Genomic DNA, 13,189 nt, shown 5'->3' on the forward strand with positions numbered 1-13,189 from the left:
GAGCTTTAATTTGAATCAAATTTTGAGAAAATCCGTTAAACCATTCCTCGAAATTTGTCTTCACTATTATCTGTCGAACCCAGGCGGGCTGCGTGAAAGGCATCGACTTACCCATCACGTTATACCCGTCCCCTTCACTTGAATCTAAGTTCAGCAATCTCTGAAAAAATTGAGTGACATTATTTGTCACATACACACTTACATAAACACACATACACACAAAGACATTTGTTCAGTTTTTCGACCATGATCGAGTGATATATGACATTTGGTCCTCCGATCTTCGGTTCAAAAGTTGATTTTCACAGCGATTGCATTTAATATTTCTATTTGAGAAAGGGTAAGTATTTATATGAGGAAGGTAAAAAGTGATTTATGTGAAAATTCAAATTTTTATCCAGTGTCTATTGAAAATCAAACTAAACCAAGATTACAATTTAACAAAAAACGATCAATTTGTGCAAAAATTACATTGAATACTAGTTATTATTGAACAGTTTCTAGTTCCAGCACTGATACTTTTTGCTTACATCTTTTTGCACGATATAAGCAAAAAGTATCAGTGTAGGATAAGAAAAGGTTTTTGTTCGAAAAACTATTTTTCTCCAAAAATGTTCATCTTACTTCATGTGAAAGATTAACAGGGAACATAATAATCTTTGTTGGGACAAAATTTCATTCAAATGAGGAACAGCATTTTTTGTAATTTGCCTTCAAATTTTTAAATTTTTTTTTTCAGTGTAGGGCTCAATGAAAAAATTTTTTATTATTTTTATTCGAAAATTAGATTCATTTCGTGAAAATTACTAGAACTTTGTACGATATGTCATCTTTCGACTATATTTTTTTGGCAAAGAAAGATTGAAAACAAGCTCCTTTTCAAAAAACAGTGTAGATCATTAAAAAAAACAAAGTAAGCTAAGTGGTTTTTTGTGATAAGGTCTATATGTCGAAAAATTAAATCCTGCGAGAGTGCTGCCAAATCCGAATAAGATTTAGCGCGAAACTCGTCTATTTGAATCCTACACACTCAAAAAAACCCTGTGATTTTACATCTTATTAGATGCACATAAATGGAGCGTCGCAGTTCACGCAAATTTACGTCGAAGAACAGTTAATATTGTGTCTAAGACTCCATGACAAGAAATTCATTGAAATAAAAAAAAGAATACTGATAGCAACCGCCGCGACATGAACCGAAATCATTGGATCGCAAGTACGTCTGTTAATCGACTGAGCCACAGAAGCATACATCTGCTTGGCTGGTAAAAGGTGCATTTAAATTTATACAGTCAAACCTGCTAGCAGAACGCAAGTTACAGTCGAAACCAGTAAAATTCAAGCTCATCTAACATTAAGTCACTACAAATAAAATTTTCTGTCATTTGACAAATTAGGTCTTTATGAATTACATCGTATGAGGGATTAAGTCACCTGTAAAATTCAATTTTTTTAAGTGTACACTGAAAACAAACAATAATTTCAAAATTTAAAGACAATTTACAAAAAAATTACAACATTAGAATTCAATGAAATTTTGTCAAGAGTAGGTAATTTTGTCAAAAGTTGGTGTTTCCTATCAACCCTCCGCATGTGGCAAGATGGTCATTTTCAAGCAAAAGAAGTTTTTCTGACAATGATAATTCTTGATCATGACTTTCAGTTTAGTTAAGCTTTCAATAAACAGACACTGGATAAAAGATTCAGTTTGCGAGAGCAGCTATTTTCCTTAAAAGTGCGTATTTTGCAATGTATGATCAGTTGGTAGAAAACATAATCTCCTAACTTGGGATCAAAATCCAAAATTGTTTTATTTTGTAAATCGATTTTAAACATTTAAAGTTAATTTTTTCAGTGTATGACTCGATAAAAATTTTTTTCCGGTATTTTTATTGGAGAATTTGACTGATTATGTGAAAGTCAACAGTACAACACTTTTTTTATATGATTTGCCATTTTTCGATAATAACTATTTGAAAGATTTACCTTTTTCAAAAGACAGTCTATATTTATTTAGGAAGAAAAGTATGCAAAGTGCTATTTTGTGACAAGATCTACCTGCCCAGAAAGTTTCGTTCATCTCAGAGAAAGTTTAGCCAACTGCAAATACAATTTGGTGCAAAGTTTGATATATGTAATCGTTTCTATCAGGCGCGTATCCAGAGAACAAATTTCGGGAGGTGTTTCCGAAAATGTTGATCACGGGAATGGAAATATTTAAATATTTACTTGCACAATTGTTGGTTATAAAATTTTGTTGAAAATTATTCATTTTATAATTAACTTAAATATTCAAAGAAAAGAGTTTTCATTATATAATAATTTCTTGAGTATCGGAAGGGGTTTAAACCCCTGACAAAACCCGTCCTTCTCGAATCGATGCGACCTGACCCATGTTTGCATAATTTTATTTTTCGCATTTTGAATTCGCTCTCCTAGATATAAATCAAAGACGTGGTCCTACGTCAAAATGGGCGATACCGATGCAGTGATTAGTAGCACATAAATCTAGACACACGCACATTTTATTAAATTTTTACCTCCCAATAGCAAAATTTCAGGAATGGTAATCCGTTTCAGAGAGAAAATTTTTGGTGTCCTTTTAATCCAAGCTAAAGTTTTAGAATGCGCACTATGGAGGACGGATTAATCAGTGAATTTTTTTTTGCAAACGATACAATTCATAACTATTTAACTTTTCAAATGATGCAATATTCCACTCGTCCAGAATTTTACAGGCTCCGAGTATAATATGAACTCGGCTAGCAAGTGCGACTGAATGAATTTATATGCACCATTTGCCAGAAAGGCAGATATGTTCTTCTGTGGTTCAGTCGATTAACTGACGTGCTTTGTAATCTAATGTTTCTGGTTTCAAGCCATTTAATTTTACATGTTCTTGAATATAAATTTTGGTGAAATACGACGCTCCATTTATGTGCATTTTATAAGATGTAAAATTACAAGACTTTTTGCTCTTTAAGATGTTCGTAAGTTTGCTCTCCAAGTGTACATACACAATCGATAGGAGGGCGTCTTTTGCTGACGAAAAATAATTGTTACGGTGGCCGCTAAATGGCGACTTTGTATTCTACATGGCTGCGGAGTTGTACTTTCATGTAAATAAGTGACGGGGTGAGATGATGATGGTATGGTGGCATCTACTTTCATCTTTGTAACAGTTTAATACCAATTTGAAACTAAATCTGATTTAAAAACTTTTCTTTACGTTTCGTCTTAGACTCGTCAATGCAGAGCAGTTCGGATTGAACTGCTTAGTGCAAACTTAAACAGTTCAATTTGAACCGCTAAGCAGACATAAAGTTAATGCTATTTGCACTGACGAGTCTAAGACGAAACGTAAAGAAAAGTAAAAACGGTTATGTGTCCAAAGCACAAACCCTTAAATAATTTAAATAGTTTTCCCACAAAAAAGTCTTGAAGATTTAATTTTTTGATGAACAAAAATTTTCCCAATTTCGATACAAGAAATTTCTACCAATTCCATCAAGTTTTGGCACCTGAGGTGATCGACTCACTCACCTCGCCTTCACTACGGCTCTGATGCAACTAAAGTCATTAAACAAATTCCAATAAAAGAACAACTCTCCGAATGTATCGTTTTATCAAGTGATGAAAACTTTTGTCTTCTGATCGCAGCAGCACAATAATTGTCAGATCGTATATTTGCGTGCGAATTGATTGACAAATTTGAATCTGGAAGTGACACCTTCTAGAGACTTCGCTTCGTAAGAATGTTTTGTCCGGCAGTTCGAAGTTCCATTATTCATAAGCATGCACCCACCGGATTTGGTCAGCTGATTGTCACATTGCATCTGTCTTAGAATAAAACTAAACTAAACTGATTGTCCTGTGGATTGTGGATATGACTGTCGTCTTGTTTACACCCCTGAAATGGTTTTGCTTTAAGTAGCTGAATGGGCTCAATAAAAAATAATATTTCATGAAACATATTTGATTTGAATATCAAATCCCTTCTCAGTATTTTTGTCCGTCTGGCCAAACACAATGCTAAACAGCTTCACCACGGGCAACAAGAAAGCCAATAACGCACAAACACGAAAAACGATTCACGTGCTCATAAAATGGAAACCGAATCCGATACCGGGTCTGTTGACATAGAGATATTTCCCGTAAGCTACATTGTATTTTTCCCTCGTTATCAAAACAGCTTTTTTTTCTTGCTCTCGCCGCACCACACTGCGGGAGAAGTGATTCTACAAATTTACATAAATTTTCCTTTTAGTCCCCCATCATCGTCATCATCATCTCACCCCGTCAATTGCGCTTTCCTTTCGCATATTTCGACATGCGTTCTGCGGCATGCCTTGGCGTACAACCTTTTCACATTCTTGAGCTCCATCATCCTGCTTCGTACCTCTCTGATCCTGGCGCCGCCGTCTGAACTAAACACTAAACGTACCTCTACATTGGCTCTTTCAGATACCTCCAAAGCTGCCGGGATATCGGCATGCAGGGCTCGGGAGTGTCGTTGAGCACCCGACAGCTGGTGGATTTCGGGCTTCAAGTGGCCCGTGGCATCTCGCATCTTCATTCGCTCGGAGTCCTACATAAGGATATCGCCACCAGAAATTGTGTGTAAGTATGCTCGGAATTGATTTTTCCTCGTTCTGTGGGTTTTTCTTTCGTTTCAGATAAGTTTCTCGGGTGGGCATCTGTCTTAGAATATGGAAGAATATCCGAAGAACTGGAAGGCGTGAATTTGTTTTCCACAGATTTTATCGCTGCATCTGATGAGTTTTAGGAATTTTTTTAATACTAAAGTTTTAACTGATAAAAACTATTACTTTTTGTGGCGAGGAAAGTTTTTCAATGTGCGAAACTAAGATATGTCGATCCTTCTACTCGATTTTTTATGTGCTAATTGTTTGTACAAAATTGTTAAAATTAAGCTCAATTGGTTGAATCATGAAACTTCTCTACCGATAACCTTCGGGCTACGTTTCACAGAAACAGACAAATTCATGTTTTCTACTAAATTGTTCGTTCGCTTGTTTCGTTAACCATAGAATGATGCATGTTTATTCTCTCCCATTCACAGGCTCGATTCCGAGCAAAACGTACGAGTCTGTGATAACGCACTGTCGCGTGATGTGTTCCCGAACGATTACCACTGCTTGGGTGACAACGAGAACCGACCGATCAAGTGGATGGCACTGGAAACGCTGGAAAAGAAGTTTTTCACCACTTCAAGCGATATCTGGAGCCTGGGAGTGTTACTGTGGGAACTGGCAACACTGGCGGTAATGCCATTCGAGGTAAGTTGAACGGAGTTTGAAAACTTAGACTATCACTCATCATTTGTGAAAGAAGCCGACCCGGTTCGTAATTATGAGTTTAAAAAAAACCCTATAAATCACTTGGTTTTGTATAGTTACAAATTATTTTTCAGCTAAAGCATATTGGAATGTATAAATCAGAAATAAAATCTTAAGTATCGCAATACAACGGTTCGTCAGTGACTGCTCGAAAATTATAAAGCACCCCTGGTGACCAAAACGTCCCCTTTATTTTTTAAGCATTCAAGACTTTTCTAAACAAAAGTTTTATCACTAACATTATTTTTTCTTATGATTTTTCTGCTATGTAAGTTTGACAGTTCTCATTTACTCACCAACATAAACTGCTACGCACTGATGAGTCAAAAAAAGTAACGTAAAACTAAAGACAATCACTTTACAAAGTACATAGTATGATTTTAGTTGAATTCTGTAGTTTAAAAAATCGTATATTTCACTAAGAATAATTGTTGTTGTATGTTTGGAATCAGAACAAATTTATAATTATCTGATCTGTAGAACACATATTGTGTATTGGCAAACACGCGAAGTAATAAAGTACGAATAGTTTACTTAAAATAACTTACATCCTTAATAAAATATATCAAAAACGTTCTGATTTTGGTAATAATAAGTATTTTTTAGGAAGCTAAGGCTGTATAATTGTCTCCTCTGAAATTTGAACACAATTATTTTTTAAGTATAAAGAAGAACGCTCAAATCTTTTTTGACACGGAGTTATGTTACTAAAAAGGAACCGTGCTAAAACTAATCGTGTCAAACTACCTTGCTAAAGAGTTCTATCCTCAATCTTTCAATTATTCAGAAACAGTGGCGTATCTAGAGGCGAAGGGGGCAAGTGATAGTTCGGCTACAACGTTTTCGTTGTTTGATTATTTGTATAAACTACGTGACCAAACGGCCCGGGTTCGCAGTTCAATGCATAGGGCACTGGTCTTACAAGCCAGTTGTCGTATGTTCGAGGCCCAACCTGGAAGGTTTCCTATTGTCAGTAGGATCGTATCACCAGCCAGGTGATGGTTCTATACGCTATTTTTTTTTTTTATTCAATAATATAATATAATATTAAGGCACACTGCTTAAGTAAGCTCTAAGATGCCAAGGGTATTTACTAATCTTAATTATCGTCTAACTTAAAACTAGAGTAGTATCATTATGTAATATAGTATCTGGCGATCGGTAGTGGCCGGTGAATTGAATTTAGGATGAGATGATTCCAGATGGCGATGGTAATTTTCTATGTTGGCCGCATTCTTCGGTCCGTGAGGGTCCGCGGGAAACACCCCCAGGCTACGAAGGCCCGGCGGGTGGCCCGCATGCTGGTCATTGACTGGAGCGGTCTTCCGGTGATGGTGATGTTACGGAAGAGAATGAAAAAAAGAAGTAAATATTGTGGGAAACGGGGTAAAAAAGGGGTGTGGGAACAAAATGTTTGAAAACGACAGAGATCTAATTAGTTGCCATCGAGATGGTGAAAAAACAGGGAAAGGGGAACGAAAAAGTTAGTGACAAAAAAAAAGATCTTGTTAATTCCAATGAAGATGGTGAACAGGGACGGGGATCGAGAGAATCGGGCGGATGTTAGTGTCGAACCTGTAGGTGGAGATTATATTTTCTGAGCGAGGAATAACACATTACACTTGTATATCAATGTGTTTAAGGTACTGGTATATGAGAAGCATATATGAACTATCCCGACTCGCCAACACATCCCTATTCTATACGCTATGAATCGACTGCAAAGTCTGTTGAAAAAGAGGGTCTAATTCCACAAAGGGAATGTAATACCTACCAAGGCTTTGCTTTGCTTTACGTGACTAAATAAGGAGTGAGGGCGGAAAATAACCCCAGGAACTCATAATCGTAGGTACGTCATTGCTCGGGAACCATTGCATTGCAAACATTACTTCATCGTGCTTCGTTCAAAACCCTTAGCTAACAGTGGGCGGATTTCAACTATCTCTGAAATCTAGACTTCGAACTTGCATTCAGATTCATTTAGCTGAAAAGATTATTAGTATATAAAACTGGGCCCTCCGGATCTCGTCTTCATCTCAATTTATACCTTGAAATTACCCCTATAATTCCGGAACTAGAAGTCGAATCTGAATAAAATTCCGTTGCAACCTAGGAAATCATCAAACCATACCTCAAGTTTGTAAAAAACGCGGTTGAACTATCCCGGAGAAATCGGAGTTGGCTAAATTTTGCCGTGAAAACGACTTACTTTACCCTTTTCAAAATTTATCCTGTACATGAATGGGTAGAACTTATTTGAGAATATCTGTTGTTGTATGTAACGCAGCAACATATTTTTTCTCCATATCATCGGAAGTATGTTTTGTAATTTATGATAAAATTTTCAACACTATGAGACTACCACAATTAACTCAAAACTTAAGTTTGCTAAAATGTTTGGTATGAGTCAGTATTAAGGTGAAATTCAGTACCAAAATAAGGCGCGCAGAGTTCCAACCGCATGAACTGAACAAATCATCGCACAAAGCGTGTCGCACAAAACCGACATATATAAATACTGAATAGTTTTAATGATTGAGTGCTGTGGGCTCACGACACGATTTTCCCCCTAGGAAAACAGACACTTACTATGTATTGCTAAAAATCATGAGTATTTTTAATTGAATAAAATGACGGAGACATATTTTTGCAAGTTGTTTAGGACGGTCAATTTAGTCATTCAATTTAAAACCAAAATGCTCTTACATACACCCAAGCCTCCGTTCACGAACACTTTTTATACGTTATCTCTTTTTACGTAACTTTTTTTACGAACTAAATTCCAAATAACGTAAACTTTTTTTACGAACCTATCAGGTGTACAACTTTGCTTCCGCCGTTTTTTTTTTAATTAAAAGCTTTATTGCGAAAAAGTGCTTACAGATGTATTATTTAAAGTATTGTCCGTCGGTAGCGACAACTTTCTCCCATCTTTCCGTCAATTTTCGGATCCCGGCTCGAAAAAAGGAGTCCTCTTTCGACGCTATACATGAAGCAATCCATTTTTCCAACTCTTCAAAGAATTGAAAATGTTGATCTTCCAGACCGTGTGCCATCGCACGGAATAGGTGGAATTCAGAAGGGGCGACATCTGGGGAATACGGCGGGTGGAGCAAGACTTCCCATTTCAGCGTTTCCAAGTACCTTTTGACCACTCTTACGACGTGAGGCCGAGCATTGTCGTGTTGGAGGATGACTTTGTCATGTCGCTCTTGATATTGTGGCCGCTTTTTGTTTAGCGCACGACTAAGACGCATTCGGTAGCGATCTCCTGTGATGGTTTCACCCGGTGTTGAGTGCTCGTAGTAAATCACACCGAGCTGATCCCACCAAATACAAATCATAACCTTGGCGCTGTGAATATTCGGTTTTGCCCTCGACGAAGTACCATGCCCGGGCTTTCCCCATGATTTTCTGCGTTTAGGATTATCGTATCGAACCCATTTTCCATCACCGGTTATGATTCGATGTAAAAACCCCTTACGATTTTGTTATTGAAGCAGTTGCTCAAATACAAATAGACGGCGCTCGATGTCCCTCGGTTTCAACTCGTACGGCACCCAGTTTGCTTCTTTCTGAATCATGCCCAGGGTCTTGAGACGTTTTGAAATGGCTTGCTGACTCACTCCCAATGACTCGGCAAGCTCTTCTTGGGTTTGGAACGAATCTTCATCAAGCAATGCTTCTAGTTGTTCATCTTTGAAGGATTTTTCTCTTCCACCACCATGTTTGTCTTCGACTTCGAAAACACCATTTTTAAAATGTTGAAACCACTCCCGACACGTTCCTTTACTCAGAGCAGCATCACCGTAAGTTTCTAAGAGTATTCGATGCGCTTCGGCTGCATTTTTTTCGAATTGTAACAGAAAAGTAAAACATCCCGCAAATGACGAGAATTGGGCACATAAACAGACATTTTCGAGCGTGAATAATACGAAAACAAGAGCAACTGTCACTGAAACGGCGATGACAATTCGTTAGGCACTGTGCACACTCACTTTAAAGGCATTATCATCTATGTATTTTGACCAGCCTCAGCCGGTACAGCCACCTACCGGAAAACGGCAGAAGCACAGTTGTACACTGATACTTCGTAAAAAGCGGTTTTGGCATATATCGAAAGCGATTTCCGACTCATCCGGGTTTAAAGACTAGATTCCGGAAAACAGTGGTTGAGGTATTTTAGAAATCCAAGATGGCGACTACCGGTTGATTGATATTCTTTGAAAACCCTTACAATGTGGGTATTTTCGGAATGGGATTGATGAGTAGATGTCGGAAAAAGATGTTTAAGGTGGTTCTAAAACCAACGATGGCGACTTCCGGTTTCTTGATATTCCTTGAAAACCCTTACAATATGGGTAATTTCAGAACGGAATTTATGAGTAGATGTCAGAGAATGATGTTTGAGGTGGTTCTGAAATTCAAGATGGCGACTTCCGGTTTATCGATATTTCTTGAAAACTTTGGCAACATGGGTATTTTTGGAAAGTATTTAATAAACATATGCCGAAAAACTATGTTTGGTGTCGTCACGAATTCCAATATAACATCCTCCGGTTTATCGATATGCCTTAAAACCCCTTAAAACAAAGAAATTTCCGGAACACATTGGATACCAATAAACGATGTTTGAGCTCGTTTCAAAACTCAATGAAGTGACTTCCGGTATAGTGTTTCCAAGGAATATCATTACACAAAACTTTCTTTACGAAGTAAATTCCAAATAACGTAAACTTTTTTAACGAACTACCACTTTTTACGAACCCCCGTTTAGTTCGTAAATGGAGGTTTCGATGTATGATTTTCTCGCCTATAGAGAAAATTTTCATTTTTTGTTACAGATCAAAATGTTTGGCATGAGCTGGGTACTACTCATTTGGTTCATAAACCAGAACTGATTCCGATCAGTTTTTCTGAAGCTCAGAAAATGCTTCTTCTAAATACTCTTATGAATTTCGAGTTTTCAAATTCAAAAGCCAAAATGGAGCAGATTCTGGGAAATTTTGTTGTATTGTACCTAGAACTAGATTACACTATATCTTCACGTATTAGACAATTTTAAGACTTTCTTCGCATTTCGCCTTCGACTCGTCGCGTTCAAATTGGACGGCCATCTCCGCCTAGCAGTTCAATTAAAACCGATAAGCAGACGTTAAGCTTGCACTATTTATGTAATACTTTTTGGATATTACACCGAGATGCAATATCCTTTCTGAAGCCTCGGGCGTAAACGAGTGACGACTGGTCGCCGAAGAGTTTGAACATTTAGGGGGTTTTTGGTTTGAGCAAAAAAGCACATATTTCGTTTCAACTTTCTTTGCGTTTCGCCTTCGGCTCTTCAGTGATTAGTGGTTTAAATTGAACTGCTAGGCGGAGATGGCAGTCCAATTCGAAATGCATTAAGCACTGACGAGCCGAAGACGAAGCGCAAAGAAAGTTGAAACGAAATATGTTCTGTTTTGCACAATCCAAAAAACTTTAAATTCTAAGACGTTTGACATCAAAAAAATTATTTCAAAGATTTTGGAAATCTCAATATTTGTTTAAGTCTCAAAAAGTCGATGGTTTCAAAGAAAAAAATTGTTTTTTTGATATCACTCTAAATCTCGACGACACAGGGACGGGTGTAGCGTGATGGGCTAGTCGATGCCATGCAGCTCATCTGGGTGCTATTTCCAACTAGCTGACCCGTCGAACTTCGTCTCGCCCGAATTTTTGTTTGAATTTATGTTTTCGGACAGTAGAATTGTCGAACGCCTTATGCTGTTATTGTATCTTTCCATTGTTTAACTGATCACTTGGCTGCGATGAATTCATAAAAAAATATTATGAAAATGTTAAAAGCCTTTGTTACGCAAAAACTAAGTGAATTCACCGATCGCCATATCATCTTTTGAGTTAGTGCATCGAACAGCGATTGTAGATCTCTCTCAAACTGTTGGTTTCGACATAAGAGATAAAATGTGAAGCAAAAATAACTAAAATGGTTACTTAGAATTGATTCCGCTAATTTACAAAAGCTGCACTCGCGACTTGTAGTTCGTCACTTCTCGCTAGTCTGGTGATATTATTTAGTCGTGTTTGATGAATGTTCGTAGCGTGACAATCACAGGAACAATTTTAGATCAACAATTTAGCGATAAAACTTTTTTTTTTCACTTTTAATTTATGACTTCTGGTCAGTCAGTAATTATTTAGTAAATTGCTGACATATCATAGACTCGGATGATTCGCATCGCTAAGTTCGACTCCTCTGGTAGAAGGTAAAAGTTTAGATGCGAGAAACCTTCTGCTTATTTTAATGAACCTTGTTAAGTCGAAATTTTCCGCACTTTATCTTCAAATCCTTACTCTTCCTTAAGAGGGGGGAAGGGTCTAACACTTTTGAAAAATCATTTATTATTTTCTTTATATTTTCTTATAGTAAAACATTTGAAGAATTTTCTGCGAAATTTTCAAGCCTATTGGAACGAAGCTCTGGAAGTTATAGACTTTTATCGAGGGGAGAGTCGCTTAACACAAACTATATTGTGCCTCTAAAAACATCCGTGATATACTGTGAGTCTAAGTGTGCCACGCTGTGCTCCATGAAACAGCTACTTGTCAAAACTGTGCCCTTTGTGTGCCGCAACTGTGCCACTGTATGAAAACGAAAGTGCCAATATTGATAAATGCACCAACGCATTGTGTTAATGTGTGATTGGCACATTGTTCTAAGCGTCCTCCCCTTGACTTTTATCTATATCTATCTTATTCTATGAAGAAGCAAGAGCTCGATGCACAGGCCCAAGATTTCTACTTCGATTCACTTCAAAACTTGACAAAACAGTCTTGAAATGTTTCGTTATGATAAATTATAAAAGAAAAAATGATTTTTTGAAAATGTTAGACCCTACGGGCTCCCTGGAGTAATTATTTGTTTCCATTGATTTTATAGACAAAAACCTTTTACCGCGTTTTCCTCGAAAGCAGGTTTTGAAAGTCCGTGTCCATCGTCATTCAAAAACTACTTCACCAATTTTTTTAATTATGCTGCGATCGATTGTTCACTTCTGATTAGTCTGCGCTGAGATACAGTGGACACCGCAAATCATGATTTTTAAGAAGCGTTCTCGAAAATACCTCTTCACCGACTTATTTCTCAATATTTTTCCACGAAAAAAATACAAAATGTTGTTCGAATGATGCCTTTTATCATGTAAAACATTTGAATTTATTTTGTTGAACGATAATTCTGGAAAAAATTTGCAAAAATGATTATCATTTTCACCCCACCACCCCCTTAAGTACTATGGCTCTACATTTTTCATATTCTTTCTAATCTCACATTCTCTAGTTAGTTTGAGATTGATAAAAAAAACGAAAGAGTGATTCTTAGACATTCGAAAGTTTAAGTTAACATTCTTTTAAATATTGTGTCCATTAAATTTAACATGAGCACTGCAATCGTTTAATAGTTTTATCAATAGTCGTCTCATTAGTCGACACCATATCATTTCGTTTAGTACCCCACCTACAATTAACGAAGGATGGAGTTCGGTACTGAGAATCTATACCAAAAAGTTTTATATGAAAATAATGTGCAATTCGTCTGTTATAGTGGAGTGAACATGAGCAGTGATTGTACCAGTATTCAGCTTATCAATTCACCAGAATTGACCCGAATTCAAATCCTCCAGAATTTATCCGATGCGATTCAGCATGCTAAATGCAAGGCAAACCTTTTTGTTTGATCTCATTATTTAAACAGCAGAATTCTTTCATTGATTCGTGAAAAATCGTTCTATAATGTGATTTGTTCAACTCACACCTACGATAGCCAACAC

The 13,189-nt window shown here is 37.0% G+C and overlaps 1 protein-coding gene across 2 annotated transcripts in view; it reads left to right on the forward strand.

Moving 5' to 3' along the window:
• Nucleotides 1–13,189, forward strand: part of LOC131435656 (tyrosine-protein kinase Drl) — a 186,542-nt gene that overhangs the window by 138,053 nt on the left and 35,300 nt on the right. For both annotated transcript variants that reach the window (XM_058603775.1, XM_058603776.1), the window contains exons 9-10: nucleotides 4,465–4,620; nucleotides 5,084–5,300. In XM_058603775.1, the coding sequence (XP_058459758.1) occupies nucleotides 4,465–4,620; nucleotides 5,084–5,300 (373 nt within the window). The remainder of the gene's footprint in view (nucleotides 1–4,464; nucleotides 4,621–5,083; nucleotides 5,301–13,189) is intronic.

The sequence above is a fragment of the Malaya genurostris genome, chromosome 3 (genome assembly GCF_030247185.1).
Source record: "Malaya genurostris strain Urasoe2022 chromosome 3, Malgen_1.1, whole genome shotgun sequence".
NCBI lineage: Eukaryota > Metazoa > Arthropoda > Insecta > Diptera > Culicidae > Malaya > Malaya genurostris.